This window comes from Ranitomeya variabilis, chromosome 8 (assembly GCF_051348905.1).
Source record: "Ranitomeya variabilis isolate aRanVar5 chromosome 8, aRanVar5.hap1, whole genome shotgun sequence".
Classification (NCBI taxonomy): domain Eukaryota; kingdom Metazoa; phylum Chordata; class Amphibia; order Anura; family Dendrobatidae; genus Ranitomeya; species Ranitomeya variabilis.
Genome location: NC_135239.1, coordinates 140,897,620 through 140,914,722, shown reverse-complemented (window position 1 = coordinate 140,914,722; position 17,103 = coordinate 140,897,620). Strand labels below are relative to the sequence as shown.

Sequence of the window (17,103 nt, the reverse complement as noted above, 5' to 3'; positions counted from 1 at the left end):
GAATGTGAATCTAAGTGTGAGGAGGAGGAAGGGCAAGCAGACAAGAAAATGAAAGTGAAACTTTGAGCACAATACTGAACCATAGCCACAGACAGACAAGTCTGGATCTGTTTGTGTGTACAATACGATCTGAGGTTTATTACATTCTTTCCTTATAATGGCAGCAGGCCGTAAAAGAGACCCAGTTTGGGAATATTTTAATGAAGCTCCTTCGCCTATCGGTAAGGCAGGCATGCGTGCAAAATGCAAACGATGCAACAAAGAGATGCAAGGCCTGGTGGCGCGAATGAGGCAACATCATGAGAAGTGCGGTGATGAAGATGACCGAAGAAACACTTCTGAACAGGCAGGATCTTCAGGTTGGTAAACATTTTTATTGAATCCTATTTCTAAAGACTGAACTGTCATGTGTGAGAAAAATTATATTTCTTATTATTACTGCATGTTACTGTCATTTGGTACAGTTATGAAGAAAAACAAATATTCCTTTTGGGGCATGGGGCAGTGATGTGTTGTGTACAATAAGCAGAAATTGTATAAACAATAAAATAACAGCATTGATTTTTTTTGTTTAGGAGAATTCATGGATTCTGGAAACTATCCACCTCCAAGATCACCATCATCCTGTTCTACAGTTTCAGAGTTATCCATCCAGGATAGTGCTTCATTAGCAGCAGCATCATCATCATCAGACACCCACAGCCACATATCACCATCACCCAAAAGGAAGAAAAAACCTTTACCTCCTGGAACCACCATAGATAGGTTTGTGATAAGAACTAGATTAGAAAAAGAGTAGATTGATGAAAAAATTGCCCAGTTTATTTATGCAACGAACTCTTCTTTCCGGCTGACTGAGAACCCACATTTCATTAATATGGTTCAGTCACTGAGACCAGGATACAGTCCACCCAGCAGAGCTGATGTTGCAGGGAAACTGCTGGATCAAGTGTATGACAGAGAAATGGAGCAATGTGCAACAGCTCTGTAGGGTAAAATTGTTAACCTAAGTATTGATGGGTGGAGTAATGTCCACAATGATCCTATTGTATGTGCTTGTATAACAACAGAAGAAGGTAAAGTCTCCCTTGCACAAACAACTGATACGTCAGGAAATGCACACACAGCAGAATACTTACAAGAAGTGGCAGTAAAAGCTATAACGACATGTGAACAAAAATTCAAATGTCTAGTACGCAGTTTGGTCACTGACAATGCTGCAAACGTATCCAAGATGAGAAGAGATTTAGAAGAGCAGGGAGGGAATGCAAAGCTGCTAATAACATATGGTTGCAGTGCTCATTTGCTGCACCTCTTAGCCAAAGACTTAAGTGTTCCAGAAATAAAGGCTAATGTTGTTGAAATTGCTAAATACTTCCGTAATAATCATTTTGCTGCAGCAGCTCTGAAAAGGATGGGTGGAACCAAGCTAACGCTCCCACAAGATGTTAGATGGAACTCTGTGGTGGACTGTTTTGAGCAGTATATCAAAAACTGGCCTATTCTGATGACACTTTGTGAAGAAAATCGAGATAAAATAGATGGCACTGTCACGGCCAAAATCCTCAACATTGGGCTTAAGAGAAATGTTGAACATATGCTGAGCTTCCTGAAACCCATCTCTCAAGCTTTAAACAAAATACAGAAAAATAGCTGTTTTATTGCGGATGCTGTTGAAATTTGGAAGGAACTGAGTGAACACTTAAAAACAGAACTACACATGGACAGAATTAAATTACAAGCAGTAAACAAACGAATGGGACAAGCACTGACTCCAGCTCATTTTTTTGGCAAATATTGTCAATGTCCAATATCAGGGTCAAAACCTAAGTGCTGAGGAAGAGGAGTTAGCTATGACATGGGTATCCAGCAATCATCCATCTTTAATGCCAACTATAATAAACTTCAGAGCTAAGGGGGAACCATTCAAGAAATATATGTTTGCTGAAGATATTTTAAGGAAGGTCACACCAGTAAACTGGTGGAAGTCACTTAAGCGCTTGGATTTAGAGACTGTTCAAGTAATGATTTCACTTTTAACAGCAGTAGCTTCTTCTGCAGGCGTTGAAAGAATATTCTCTTCCTTTGGACTCATTCATTCTAAATTGAGAAATCGGTTGGGACCCAATAAAGCAGGAAAGCTTGTTTTTCTTTTCCAGATTATGAATAGGAACAAAGAAGAAGATGATAATGAAGATGACGACAAGTGAGCTACAGAGGACAGCAGGGACAGTAGTATTTAAGTTTTTCATGTGTCGGCTGGGCTGACAGTCTAAGTTTCTTAAAATATATATATATATATATATATATATATATATATATATATATATATATATATATATATATATATATATTTTGTTTAGCCAAATTAGTTAACAAACATGGATGTTTAAGCAAATAACTTATGCTGTAATGTTGTTATTGTTTCAGTTTAATAAATCTATTTAAATTGTTATTAAGGTCAGGATTATTTTTCTCCTTCCTAAGTACAACAGAACAGTGGTGTCCAAATATGAATGATTAACCCATTAAACTGGGGAGAAAAACGTAATATAAAAAGTGATTCTAAAAATCTTCATCTACTTGCATGTTAAAGTAGCAAGAACTAGTTTAGGTAGAAACTTTGATTTAAATCACTGATTTAAATCAAGCCTTACTGACTAGTGATTTAAATCAGTTAGATTTAAATCAAATCCACCCTGGCACATAGACTTAGGGTTAGGGTTAGAATTAGAGTTAGGGTTGGAATTAGGGCTAGGATTGAAAATAGGGTTAAGATTAGGCCTGGGGTTAGGGGTGTGTTGGGGTTAGGGTTGGGATTAGGGTTATGGGTGTGTAGGGGTTAGGGTTGTGGTTAGGGGTGTGTTGGGGTTAGGGCTGTGATTAGGGTCATGGCTAGAGTTGGGATTAGGGTTAGGGGTGTGTTGGGGTGAGTGTTGGAGTTAGAATTGAGGGGCTTCCACTTTTCAGGCACATCAGGGGTCTCCAAACGCAACATGGCGCCACCATTGATTCCAGCCAATCTTGCGTTCAAAAAGTCAAATGGTGCTCCCTCCCGAGCCCCGACGTGCACCCAATCAGTGGTTTACCCCCACATATGGGGTAACAGCATACTCAGGACAAACTGGGCAACAATTATTGGGGTCCAATTTCTCCTGTTACTCTTGCAAAAATAAAAAATTGCTTGCTAAAACAATTTTAGAGGAATGAAAATTTATTTTTTATTTTCACGGCTCTGCGTCAAACTTCTGTGAAGCACTTGGGGGTTCAAAGTGCTCACCACACATCTAGATAAGTTCCTTGGGGGGTCTAGTTTCCAAAATGGGGTCACTTGTGGGGTGTTTCTACTGTTTAGGCACATCAGGGGCTCTGCAAATGCAAAGTGACGCCCGCAGACCATTCCATCAAAGTCTGCATTTCAAAAGTCACTACTTCCCTTCTGAGCCCCGACGTGTGCCCAAGCAGTGGTTTACCCCTATGCATCTCGATAAGTTCCTTGGTGGGTCTAGTTTCCAAAATGGGGTCACATGTGGAGGAGCTCCAATGTTTAGGCACACAGGGGCTCTCCAAATGCGACATGGTGTCCGCTAGCGATTGGAGCTAATTTTTCATTCAAAAGTAAAATGGCGCTCCTTCCCTTCCGAGCTTTGCCGTGTGCACAAACAGTGGTTTGTTACCACATATGAGGTATCAGTGTACTCAGGAGCAATTGCCCAACACATTTTAGGATCCATTTTATCCTGTTGCCCATGTGAAAATGAAAAAATTGAGGATAAAAATTTTTTTGTGAAAAAAAAGTACTTTTTCATTTTTACGGATCAATTTGTGAAGCACCTGGGGGTTCAAAGTGCTCACTATGCATCTACATAAGCTCCATGGGGGGTCTAGTTTCCAAAATGGGGTCAGTTGTGGGGGAGCTCCAATGTTTAGGCACACAGGGGCTCTCCAAACGCGACATGGTGTCCGCTAAAGATTGGAGCCAATTTTTCATTCAAAAAGTCAAATGGCGCTCCTTCCCTTCCGAGCCCTGTGGTTCCCCTCCCATATGGGGTATAGGCGTACTCAGGACAAATTGTACAATAACTTTTGGGGTCCAGTTTCTCTTTTTACCCTTGGGAAAATAAAAAAATTGTTGCTAAAAGATCATTTTTGTGACTAAAAAGTTAAATGTTCATTTTTTACTTCCATGTTGCTTCTGCTGCTGTGAAACACCTGAAGGGTTAATAAACTTCTTGAATGTGGTTTTGAGCACCTTGAGTGGTGCAGTTTTTAGAATGGTGTCACTTTTGGGTATTTTCAGCCATATAGACCCCTCAAACGGACTTCAAATGTGAGGTGGTCCCTAAAAAAAATGGTTTTGTAAATTTCGTTGTAAAAATGAGAAATTGCTGGTCAAATTTTAACCCTTATAACTTCCTAGCAAAAAAAAAAAATTTTGTTTCCAAAATTGTGCTGATGTAAAGTAGACATGTGGGTAATGTTATTTATTAACTATTTTGTGTCACATAACTCTCTTGTTTAAAGGGAAGGTGCCATCAAAAAATTTTTTTTTCCAGCAATTGAAAAATTGTAAAGAATTAATGTTTACATTTTCTTAAAAAATATTTTCATTTGTTTATAATTTAGTAAAATATGAAAAATAATTTTAAAAGGTTTGGCATTTCCACTTTTAAACACTAGGGGGAGCAGCTACTGAAATTTGACAAAAACCTAGTGTACAACTAGCTCACATTACTGCACTGCAGTAATTATGGGCGGAGTCTGCTGACGTGTGTGATGTCTCCTCTCCTCCCCTTCTGGGTGTTTGCTAAGGGATAAGAGGATGAGATTCAGGAACCCAGTGAGCAGCCATTTTGTTGGTGACTACAGAGTAAGGCTGCCGTCACACTAGCAGTATTTGGTCAGTATTTTACCTCAGTATTTGTAAGCCAAAACCAGGAGTGGAAAAATAAGAGGAAAAGTATAATAGAAACATATGCACCACTTCTGTATTTATCACCCACTCCTGGTTTTGGCTTACAAATACTGATGTAAAATACTGACCAAATAATGAACGTGTGATGGCAGCCTTATACTGACAAGTAGACAGTCACCGAGGATGGCAGGCAGAAAGGATTCTGGGGAGATATGTGGTGGAGGGAGCAGGGTGACAGCAGCACAAAGTATTTCAGGAGAGCAGTGTGCTGGTCTATGGGGGGCACCCTGTTCAGTGCGCGGAGCAGCCAGGGATTGTACATAGAGCGCTGTCTTTTATACACATGGATGGACCGTCTGCTCCACAGAAATCCAGGAAACATTTCTGCGGATTGATGACCTGTTCTGATCCAGACTTTGCATGCAGACCCCATTCCCCTCCTCAGATCCTGTCTTCTCCATCCTGTCCTGGTGATGTGTGAAAGTGAGACGACAGGCGCAGTCCGGGGTGATGCTGGGAAGGAAATGTAGCCATATAGTAACGATAAAAATGAGACCCCTCTCTTCAGCTGCCTCACCAGCCCTGACTGCACCTAACTGGAGGTCATGCTGCCCCCTCAATTACCCCAGACCCGCGTGCAGGTGCTCAACCAGAACCACCATAGAATGGGTCCCCTTTCTGAATAGAATACTGCCATACAGATAACACATAATACCGCCATATAGATCACATATAAAACCACCATATAATTCTCACATAATACTGCCACATAGATAGATCACACATAATCCCACAATATAGTTCTCATATTATTGCACCATACTGATCAAACATAATACAACCATACATATCACATATAATACTGTCATATAGATCACACATAATGCCATCATACAGGTCACACATAATAATTAGCGGCATCAAGTGTGGTCTATATGGCAGTGCTATGTTAAAAATATACATTATATGGTGGCATCATGTGTGATCTATATGGCAGTTTTATGTAATAAATATATCCAGCAATATTATGTTTGATCTATATGGCAGCATTATGTAAAAAATATATATGGCAACATTACGTACGGTCCATATTACAGTATTATGTAATAGATATATCTGGCGGCACTATGTATGACCTATATGGCAGTACTATGTAATAAATATATGTGGAGGTATAATGTGTGGTCTTTATGAGTATTATGTTATAAAATATATATGGCGGCATTATGTATGACCTATATGGCAGTATTATGTAATAAATATATATGGTGGTATATTTATTATGCAAAGGCAGGAAAGTTGTGAGCTATGCCCTTCTGTGACCCCCACAATTATTATATTTATTTTATTTTTATTTATTTTTTGGGGGGGGCAACTAGACTATATGCTTTGTCGCCCTATGATTTGTATGTACGCCCTTGGTGACGATCCTCACAGCTTGTCCTGAAAGACACGAGGCTTGCGGTGTCAGTGAGATTGAGGTGGGTTTCAGGGAGCACGAGATGGGTGTCGGGGAGTATGGGGTGGGTATCAGGGGGCATGGGGTGAGTGTCAGTGAGTATGGGGTGGGTATCAGGGGGCATGGGGTGAGTGTCAGGGAGTATGGGGTGGGTGTCAGGGGGCATGGGGTGAGTGTCAGGGAGCTTAGTGTGGGTGTCAGGGCCCAGCCACAGTCTTTCCTCTTCTGCTCCCTGGATCACTAGTCTCAGACTGCTGCCACCTGCCCTCTGCTCTGGAATGTATAGTAGGAAGATCAGGCAGGAGACCTGAGGAGCTGCAGGACTACGACACTTAGGAGCTCAGTCCTGGCATACTGGGACTTGTAGTGACACAGCAGCTAGAGCTTGCTGAGTGTCATCACCCCCTAGGGTCTGCTTCCTTGTGCCAACCATAGCCCAAGTGTTAGAACAATATTATTGTGCCAACCATAGCCCACCTCTTTACACTGTGCAGACCTTTCACCTGATCCATAGGTGAAGCCCCCAGACTGCTGCCTGCCTGCACACTGATCTTCCTGCACCATGCACAGCAGGCAGCGAAGGGTTAACCATTACTGGCCAGCCTGGGTGCCGCCCCTTGTAACCACCCAGGGATCCCCGGCTGCAGAGAGTTGCTCTATTTTTAGAAACACGGACTCCAGGCTGCACCTACAGTCACTGTGTGAGTGTGATGAGGTGCAACACATCCAGGCTCCAGCCGCAAATCAGTGCTGCACAGAGAAGCAGCAGACATAACGCTCCATATACAGGGAGACACGCTGCTGCTGGGGGATTTCTGGCCCCTGGACTGAGGGAGGAAGCTTTCAGCAAGACAGTGCAGGTCGGCAGTGATGGCAGCCTGTACTGTAATACTAATTACAGGCTGCGATCACTGCTAGCACTGCAGATACTTACCCTGGACCCTCGCTCCCAGCAGCTTCTCCCCAACATCTTCGGTCATCGCAGCCCACAGCAAACAAAATGGCCGCGATCTCCTCTCACAGCTGTGACGTAGCAGCTCAGTGAGCGTGCCCAAGTCACAGCTGTGAAGCAGGAGATGGGGTCGGAGTCCGACTGCAGGCTCCTATGTACATGGCTGCCGTAAGTGAGGAGTGCAAGTGTCGTGCCCAGACACTTACACCCACACTAATAAAAATGGCGGCCTCCAGTGGCCAAAGTAAAAGGGAATAAATAAAAAAGTATGAAAGTAGTACATTTAGTTTTGTATTAAAAATAATTGATTATATAATCAATAATTATTAATACAAAAATTAAAATCACGGCACCCTCCCTTTAACAGAATAAAAATTCAAAATTTTAAAAATTTTAGCCAAATTTGCATTTTTTTCACAAATAAACGCAAAAATTATCGACCTAAATATACCACTAACATGAAGCCCAATATGTCACGAAAAAACAATCTCAGAACCGCTAGGATCCGTTGGAAGCGTTCCTGAGTTATTACCTCATAAAGGGACACTGGTCAGAATTGCAAAAAACGGCCAGGTCATTAAAGGGAACCTGTCACCCCGTTTTTTCGGTATGAGATAAAAATACTGTTAAATAGGGCCTGAGCTGTGCATTACAATAGTGTAGTTTGTGGACCCCGATTCCCCACCTATGCTGCCGAAATACGTTACCAAAGTAGTCGTTTTCGCCTGTCAATCAGGCTGGTCTGGTCAAAAGGGCGTGTTGTCTTCCCCCAGATTTTGCGTAGTTTTCCGTTGGTGGCGTAGTGGTGTGCGCATGCCCAAGGTCCAGAATCCTCTGCCAGGGGATTTAAAAGAGCGCGCTGTTCCTTATTTCATTGGTGATCGGTGGGCGCGGCCATCTTCCTTTGGCCGCGCGTGCGCAGAAGCGGCGCTCTGCTGGCCGCGGCTTCGGGAAAATGGCCGCGGGATGCCGCGCGTGCGCAGATGGATATCGCGGCGGCCATTTTCCTGAAGCCGCGGCCAGCAGAGCGCCGCTTCTGCGCACGCGCGGCCAAAGGAAGATGGCCGCGCCCACCGATCACCAATGAATAACGAACAGCGCGCTCTTTTAAATCCCCTGGCAGAGGATTCTGGACCTTGGACATGCGCACACCACTACGCCACCAACGGAAAACTACGCAAAATCTGGGGGAAGACAACACGCCCTTTTGACCAGACCAGCCTGATTGACAGGCGAAAACGACTACTTTGGTAACGTATTTCGGCAGCATAGGTGGGGAATCGGGGTCCACAAACCACACTATTGTAATGCTCAGCTCAGGCCCTATTTAACAGTATTTTTATCTCATACCGAAAAAACGGGGTGACAGGTTCCCTTTAAGGTCAAAATAGGCTGGGTCATGAAGGGGTTAAATAAAATGGTAGCGCTTCTTACAATCCAGGTGTCTTAGGCTGGGTTCACACTTGCATTTGGCTTGTCTGTGTATGGCTGTGTACCTCATCCCTTAAGCTCCGCCTACTTCCACATGCATCCTGCGTACCTATCTTTAACATTGGGTACGCAGGGATAACCGTTGTATGCGGATGCGGCGTTTTGACATGCCCGCTGACCGCACGGGAATGCAAAAAGTTGTGCCCACCGACGGCACGGGAACGCATCAAAATGCTGCATGCGGACGCATCCACATACAACGCATGTCCCTGTTTACCCAATGTTAAAGATAGGTACGCAGGACGAATGCGGAAGTAGGCGAAGCATAAGGGAGGAGGTACACAGCCATACGCAGACCAACCAAACGCACGTGTGAACTTAGCCGTATTGCTTACAGGGGTGGTGGCTGCGGCGAAGCGGGATCCCAGGGTTGCTGCAGGTGTTCAGTAGTGCAGGCTGCAGTGGAGCAGGGTCCCAGGGTTGCTGCTGGAGGAGGTAAGAGTGGCGCTGTGGGTGTCCGGCGGTGCGGGGGCTCCACCGACATTTTGTGAAAGCCCGGAGTCCCGGCACTATGCGTGGACTCCGGGAAAATCGCTGCCGGGCGGCGCATGTGCAGATGGACATTTTGGTGCCGAAATTTCCATCTGCGCCAGCGCTACATCCCCAGCCATTTTCCTGGAGACATCACGTAGATGCAGGACCGGATGGAGATCTCGGCTTTCCTCCATCTGCGCCGAGTTAGAAGTTAAAAGAAGAATGGCAGCCGCCATATGCCGCCGCAGGGCTACCGCTCGCCACCGTACCACCATCGTTTATAAGACACTCCCCCATTTTCCTCCTAATTTTGGGGATCATAAAAGTGCGTCTTATAATCTGAAAAATATGGTATATGGACCAAAGAGTAAAAACACAAAAGGGAAAGTGTATGCTTTAGACCAGGCACATCAGCAGCCTGGTTGAGTGTACAGTCCTGTCACCTAGCAGACACATACAGGAGCTGACTGTTAATGACATCCACTAGTCTGGTTCATAAATGAGACCAAAATACTGCATGCTGGGGTTTTCCAAAAGAACCACAGATCCATTGGAAGAATGGTGTGTACAGAGGCAGACTTGGTTATTGTTGGATCAGTGTACTGATCACACAGACAACTAATGACCGAAAATATGGCCGTGTGAAGAAGGCACTACAGTCAGTGTATTGGCCGTGACTTCACAAGGCAGCGTCACTCAGACGACAACCTCACAGCGCCCCACTGTCAATGAATACTGAGGCAACAGGTCACCTATGAGTGACCATGGTCAGTGCATACCATGCTGGTAACAGCTGTATCCCGGCCCAAGGTCCCCCAAAAGGCTTTCCAAAATCCTCAGCAACTTTGTAAAGAGGAAATGGTAGAAAATAAGAGGTATGTAGCCCCCAGCAGACGTGCCCCACAGCGACCATAAAGGCTCCACGCACATCATGGCTGACGATTACCAGGTCATTATTGGGCCTTTTGATCTTTTAACCACACTCAAACAGTGTAGATAGCGGGGAAAAAAAAAAACTTTTATAATGTATCAGGAGCCAAATAACTAAGGCTGGGTGCCCACGATCTGGAGTCACAGTACTTTGAATTCAGCGCACGTTCGCAGCACCCAAAGCGCTGCCGTCGATTGAACGCAGGTGAATCTGCATATGATCACTGAGCCGTTCGGAGTCACCGCGTCCAATACACTGTATGGGGAAATTTCTCTTGCAGAGATTTGCATCTCCGCAAGATAGACATGCTGCGGTCTGGAGAGATGTACACTAGGGTTGAGCGAAACGGGTCGTGCATTTTCATAAGTCGCCGACTTTTGGCAAAGTCGGCGTCTCATGAAACCCGACCCGATCCCTGTGCGTGGTCGGCCATGCGGTACGCGATCTTGGCGCTAAAGTCGCGTTTCGTATGACGCGTTTAGCGCCATTTTTTCAGCCAATGAATGAGCGTGGGCAGAGTGATGACATAGGTCTTAGGGGAGTGAACGCCTATCGTCATGCTATCGCTTGTGCGCAGTAGGGATTTGGAATGTGCAATACGAAATTTTCTGTGCTGGGACGGAGGGGAGAGAGGGAGAGAGAGAGAGACGGAGGAGGGAGAGAGGGAGAATAAATAAATTCCTTCATTGGGTTTCGTGTTTCGGCCGAAACCTGACTTTTCACGGTGGTCGGCCGATTTCACTCGACTCGACTTTTAAGACAGTCGGGTTTCACAAAACCCGACTCGACCCTAAAAAACTAAAGGTCGCTCAACCCTAATGTACACCACATGTCCGTCTCCATGGGTGTGCCGCAGGCGTCTCTGGACGTATAGTGGGCAGGGAAATTCCCCACTATGGTGTAACATCTGAACGCTGCGCAAGTACCAAGTATCTAACCTGCAGCGTTTACTTATCGTCTGCACCTACCCCAAGGAAGGAAGATGGAGGCGCACACAGCGATTACTGATCGTCTGCACCTACCCTAAGGAAGGAAGATGGAGGCGCACACAGCGATTACTGATCGTCTGCACCTACCCTAAGGAAGGAAGATGGAGGCGCACACAGCGATTACTGATCGTCTGCACCTACCCTAAGGAAGGAAGATGGAGGCGCACACAGCGATTACTGATCGTCTGCACCTACCCTAAGGAAGGAAGATGGAGGCGCACACAGCGATTACTGATCGTCTGCACCTACCCTAAGGAAGGAAGATGGAGGTGCACACAGCGATTACTGATCGTCTGCACCTACCCTAAGGAAGGAAGATGGAGGCGCACACAGCGATTACTGATCGTCTGCACCTACCCTAAGGAAGGAAGATGGAGGCGCACACAGCGATTACTGATCGTCTGCACCTACCCTAAGGAAGGAAGACGGAGGCGCACACAGCGATTACTGATCGTCTGCACCTACCCTAAGGAAGGAAGATGGAGGCGCACACAGCGATTACTGATCTTCTGCACCTAACCTAAGGAAGGAAGATGCGGAGGCGCACACAGCGATTACTGATCGTCTGCACCTACCCTAAGGAAGGAAGATGGAGGCGCACACAGCGATTACTGATCGTCTGCACCTACCCTAAGGAAGGAAGATGGAGGCGCACACAGCGATTGCTATAACTAACCTATGTGCCAAAGCCGAGACCCCCGGAGGCAATACTGACTCTGCGGAGGGGCTCTATGGCACCAAACACACAACGCCGAAAAACAATATCACCCGCATTAGGTTGATGCATGCTGGGAGTTGTAGTTTAGCAGAGAAAATACGGGTTACACAGTAAGAACATCAACTCCGCAGCCGACACACCATTCCAGCGACATGTCGCGCACAGATAGCAGTAAGCAGAGATACAGTAAAGCGAACGCGCACCACACACGCTCCTCCTTCAGGGGCTCACCAGGTCTCCAAACGTTTTCTCTTCTTCCTCGGCTGCTGTGTCCTCCACGTGCGCCGCCATGTTCCTTCAGTTTCCTCTCAGCACGCGCCGGCACACATCACGTGACCGGATGTTGCTGCTCGTTTCTCGGGCACGCGCTGTTGCTAAGATACAGACTGTAAGGTGATAGAATGGAGGTGTAAGACGGAGTGACGTCATGGGCACGTAGCGTCACAGCTCACGTGACAGTATAGGAGTCTCTCTGTCTGGGGTTGTGGCTAAATAAATCCAACAAGGCTAAAGGCCCTGGTCTTTCTGTGCACTGGGATTTCGCTTTCTCACACAGAGCCGGCTATTTCCTAGTTGGCAGAGGGACCAGGTCCTGTAGCTGACTTTTAGCCTGCTCTATATAAGAATGCTAAATCCCAGTAGACAGACACTTATTGCATATAGATATATCCAGGGCTGCCACTAGAAATTTCGGGGCCCCATACTGGCAACATTTTCGGGGCCCCCTTGAGACTCCCCCCAAGCGCCTCCACTGTCCACAGTCCCACCGCTCTCTCTTGGAAAATCTCCACTTCTCACCTATCACACATTAACAGTTCCCATCACCAGATCACACATATAGCCGGCAGCTTTTGATTTGGCCAAAAGATTTTTTAAGCCACCACCATAACGCGGTAGACACTTTTGGCCGGGCCCTACTCTACTGTGACCTACTAAATATTTGTTAACCCCTTCACCCCCGGAGCTTTTTTCGTTTTCGTTTTTCGCTCCCCTCCTTTCCAGAGCCATAACTTTTTTATTTTTCTGTCAATATGGCCATGTGAGGGCTAATTTTTTGCGGGACGGGATTTACTTTTGAACAATACCATTGGTTTTACCATGCCGTGTAACAGAAAACGGGAAAAAAATTCCAAGTGCGATGAAATTGCAAAAAAAGTGCAATCTCACACTTGTTTTTTGTTTGGCTTTTTTGCTAGGTTCACCAAATGCTAAAACTAACCTGCCATTATGATTCTCCAGATCATTACGAGTTCATAGACACCAAACATGTCTAGGTTCTCTTTTATCTAAGGCTTCTTTCACACTTCAGTTGTTTAGCGTCAGTCAGCTCCGACATCGTGACGGATCGACAGATCTGTCAAAATTGTTGAGAAAACGGGTCTAACGGATCCGTTTTTGTGATGGATCAGTTACACTGATACGTCAAAAAAACGGATCTGTTAGAACCGTTGTGACCGTTTTTCCATCCGTTGTGACCGTTTTTTGACGGATCCTTTTTTTAAAAAAAAAGGAGTATCTCAATGTGATTGGCTACTGGAAACTACTGGGAAACTATATATACAGTGTATTTACACCACATCTTTGAAAGGTAGTAGAGAAAGTGGCAAAGATGGAAGGGGTGCTGGCGAATATTGTGAAGATATGTGCGGATTTCACTTTTGAGGCTAATCGGTTGGCAGTCATCGTTCGAGACAAGGAGGAAGAAAGACTGCGCATCCTGCGGCAGCGGCGGAAGAGAAGGCTGTGGATCCATCCTATCACAGCCCAACGCATGACCCGTGGCGTTTATTCCACACTGTACATTGAATTGAGGGAAAATCCTGAAAAAATTTTCAGCTATGTGCGAATGAAAGCGGAAAATTTTGAAATTTTGTTGGGACATGTGGAAGAATCAATACGGAGACGAGACACCCAGATGCGCTTCTCCATATCACCAGGGGAGCGTCTGATGGTGACTATTCGGTAAGTTATTCTTTTTTTTAATGATTCTCATTCATCAGACTTATAACGGTAATGTTGTTTTTTGAAGTTTTTATTAATTATTGTCTTTTCCTTTTGTTAACAGATTCCTTGCAACTGGAGAATCGTTTTCATCCCTACATTTCCAGTACAGGCTTGGGATATCCACAATCACAGGAGAGGTGGCTGGAGATTGCCCACAATTTTGAACAAATATGCCAGTTCCCAAATTGTGTTGGAGCAGTCAATGGGAAGCATATAAGGATTGTCAAACCTTCTGGCTCTGGATCAGAATTTTACAACTACTAAAAGTACTTCTCAATTGTATTGATGGCCATAGCCGACACACACTGCAAACTTATCGCTGTGGATATCGGTGCGTATGGACGCGCAAATGACTCCCAGATTTTTAAAACTTCACCAATGGGGCGTCGTTTGTATGGAGAGACATTTGACTTTCCACCACCTAGACCTCTCCCTGGAACCTCCGGTCCACTATTACCATTTGTGTGCGTTGGAGATGATGCCTTCCAGCTTTCACCACACTTGATAAAACCCTATGGAAGTAGTGGACTGACCCAGAGGAAGAAAATTTTTAATTATCGCTTAACAAGACCACGAAGAGTTGTGGAATGTGCCTGTGGCATCTTAACTGCTAAATGGAGAATCCTACTAACTGCAATTAAACTGCAGACTGACACTGTTGATGATGTGGTGAAGGCTTGCGTGGTACTTCACAATTTTGTATTATCCAAAGAACATGTTTCCCTGGAGGATAATATGTCAGAAAGCACCTTGCGGGATTTACCACAACACAAGTTTTTGCAGTCCAGTAGCAGTCTCCAGAATGCGGGACAATTTTGCAGACTACTTCATGTCTCCTCAAGGATCAGATGACTCGCAGTACGAAATGGTGTAATTTTTTTTTTTTTTCACACCTGTAAATATACCATGTTTTTTGTTTTGTTTACAAAACCTTTGGACTTTAACCTCGCAGTATTGTATGTTTTGAACCGGTACCCCTTTACACATTTTCTACTGTTACTTTTACCATAACCTTGGTTGTTTTTATACAGTTTAAAAAAAGAAAAAGGAAAGACAATAAAATTGTTTTTAAACCAAAAAAAGTTTTATTTATTTACAAGTTTACAGGTTCTCATAATTTGGGGTGGAGATAGTAGCGGAGGGGCTGACAGGGCGGACCACGTCGATAGCGGGGGACAGGAAATCACGGGGAGGAACAGAAGTGGAATGGGTGGTGAAAACATGAGGTTGGGCAGGGGGTTGAGGTACAGATGTGGACTGTGGGAGGTATGGTGAAGGTGTTGGTGGGATTGGGAACGGTGAAGTTAAAGGGGAAGAATGGAAAGGGGAAGGTAGGTACTGGGAAATACTGAGGGGGGAAGGAAGGAATGGTGAAGGAGTAGAAGTAGGATGGACGGGAGGATAGATGGCGGCTTTAGGGGAAAGGTGTTGAAACATGAAGGGTAGGTTGAGGGTCTTGGGAGATCGCCTGTGCTAGAGCAGTGTGGCAGCCTTGCATCACATGCATCTGCAGGTCAGGAGTTAGATTTTCCATGTGCCTGAGGACCGACTGAAAAAAACAGTGTCTTGGTGACTGGTTTGCATCTGAATGCATCCTATCCAGATGACTGCTGAGTTCAAGTATGCTTTTGTTAAGCATATTGTACCCAGCAGATGTTTGCTCACCCAAAAGCTTGATGGCATTCTGGAAGGCTGCATTCAGATGCAAAAACTCAGGCGCATAGCTCCTTTTCTGACCTCTCTGGCGCTGCCGTCCTGACCCCAAAGGTGGTCTAGATGTTGCGGCAGTGTCAGAGGGGTGGGGTAAAGGGAACTCTAACTCATCACCTGCAGCTTCAAGTGACGAAATCCGCCCTGCTGCTCCAGTGCTGGTGGATGGGGCCGAGGGATCACACAAAAGGGAAGGTGTTATGGTTCTCAATGGCAAGAGAACATAGCCCAGCAAACATAAGAACTAGCTCTTGGAAGGATGGAAACTAAACTGACCATGAACTAAACCTGCCGCACAATTAACAGTAGCCGGGTAGCGTTGCCTACGTTTTATCCCTAGACGCCCAGCGCCAGCCGGAGGACTAACTAATCCTGGCAGAGGAAAATATAGTCCTGGCTCACCTCTAGAGAAATTTCCCCAAAAGGCAGACAGAGGCCCCCACATATATTGGCGGTGATTTTAGATGAAAATGACAAACGTAGTATGAAAATAGGTTTAGCAAAATTGAGGTCCGCTTACTAGATAGCAGGAAGACAGAAAGGGCACTTTCATGGTCAGCTGAAAACCCTATCAAAACACCATCCTGAAATTACTTTAAGACTCTAGTATTAACTCATAACATCAGAGTGGCAATTTCAGATCACAAGAGCTTTCCAGACACAGAAACGAAACTACAGCTGTGAACTGGAACAAAATGCAAAAACAAACGAGGACTAAAGTCCAACTTAGCTGGGAGTTGTCCAGCAGCAGGAACATGCACAGAAAGGCTTCTGATTACAATGTTGACCGGCATGGAAGTGACAGAGGAGCAAGGCTAAATAGCGACTCCCACATCCTGATGGAAACAGGTGAACAGAGGGGATGATGCACACCAGTTCAATTCCACCAGTGGCCACCGGGGGAGCCCAAAATCCAATTTCACAACAGTACCCCCCCCTCAAGGAGGGGGCACCGAACCCTCACCAGAACCACCAGGGCGATCAGGATGAGCCCTATGAAAGGCACGGACCAGATCGGAGGCATGAACATCAGAGGCAGTCACCCAAGAATTATCCTCCTGACCGTATCCCTTCCATTTGACCAGATACTGGAGTTTCCGTCTGGAAACACGGGAGTCCAAGATTTTTTCCACAACGTACTCCAACTCGCCCTCAACCAACACCGGAGCAGGAGGCTCAACGGAAGGCACAACCGGTACCTCATACCTGCGCAATAATGACCGATGAAAAACATTATGAATAGAAAAAGATGCAGGGAGGTCCAAACGGAAGGACACAGGGTTAAGAATCTCCAATATCTTGTACGGGCCGATGAACCGAGGCTTAAACTTAGGAGAAGAAACCCTCATAGGGACAAAACGAGAAGACAACCACACCAAGTCCCCAACACAAAGCCAAGGACCAACCCGACGCCGGCGGTTGGCAAAAAGCTGAGTCTTCTCCTGGGACAACTTCAAATT

General features: G+C 45.4%; 1 protein-coding gene across 3 annotated transcripts in view; it reads right to left on the bottom strand.

Moving 5' to 3' along the window:
- The window catches only part of DDX47 (DEAD-box helicase 47), a 100,409-nt gene extending 88,011 nt beyond the window's left edge, over positions 1-12,398 (bottom strand). The window contains exon 1 of one of the 3 annotated variants that reach the window (XM_077277820.1): positions 12,161-12,398. In XM_077277820.1, the coding sequence (XP_077133935.1) occupies positions 12,161-12,220 (60 nt within the window). In that variant the 5' untranslated portion in view covers positions 12,221-12,398. Of the gene's footprint in view, positions 1-12,047; positions 12,132-12,160 lie in introns of those variants that run through there. The other 2 variants (XM_077277822.1, XM_077277821.1) reach the window with 2 other exon arrangements.
- Positions 12,399-17,103: the final 4,705 nt, after the last annotated feature.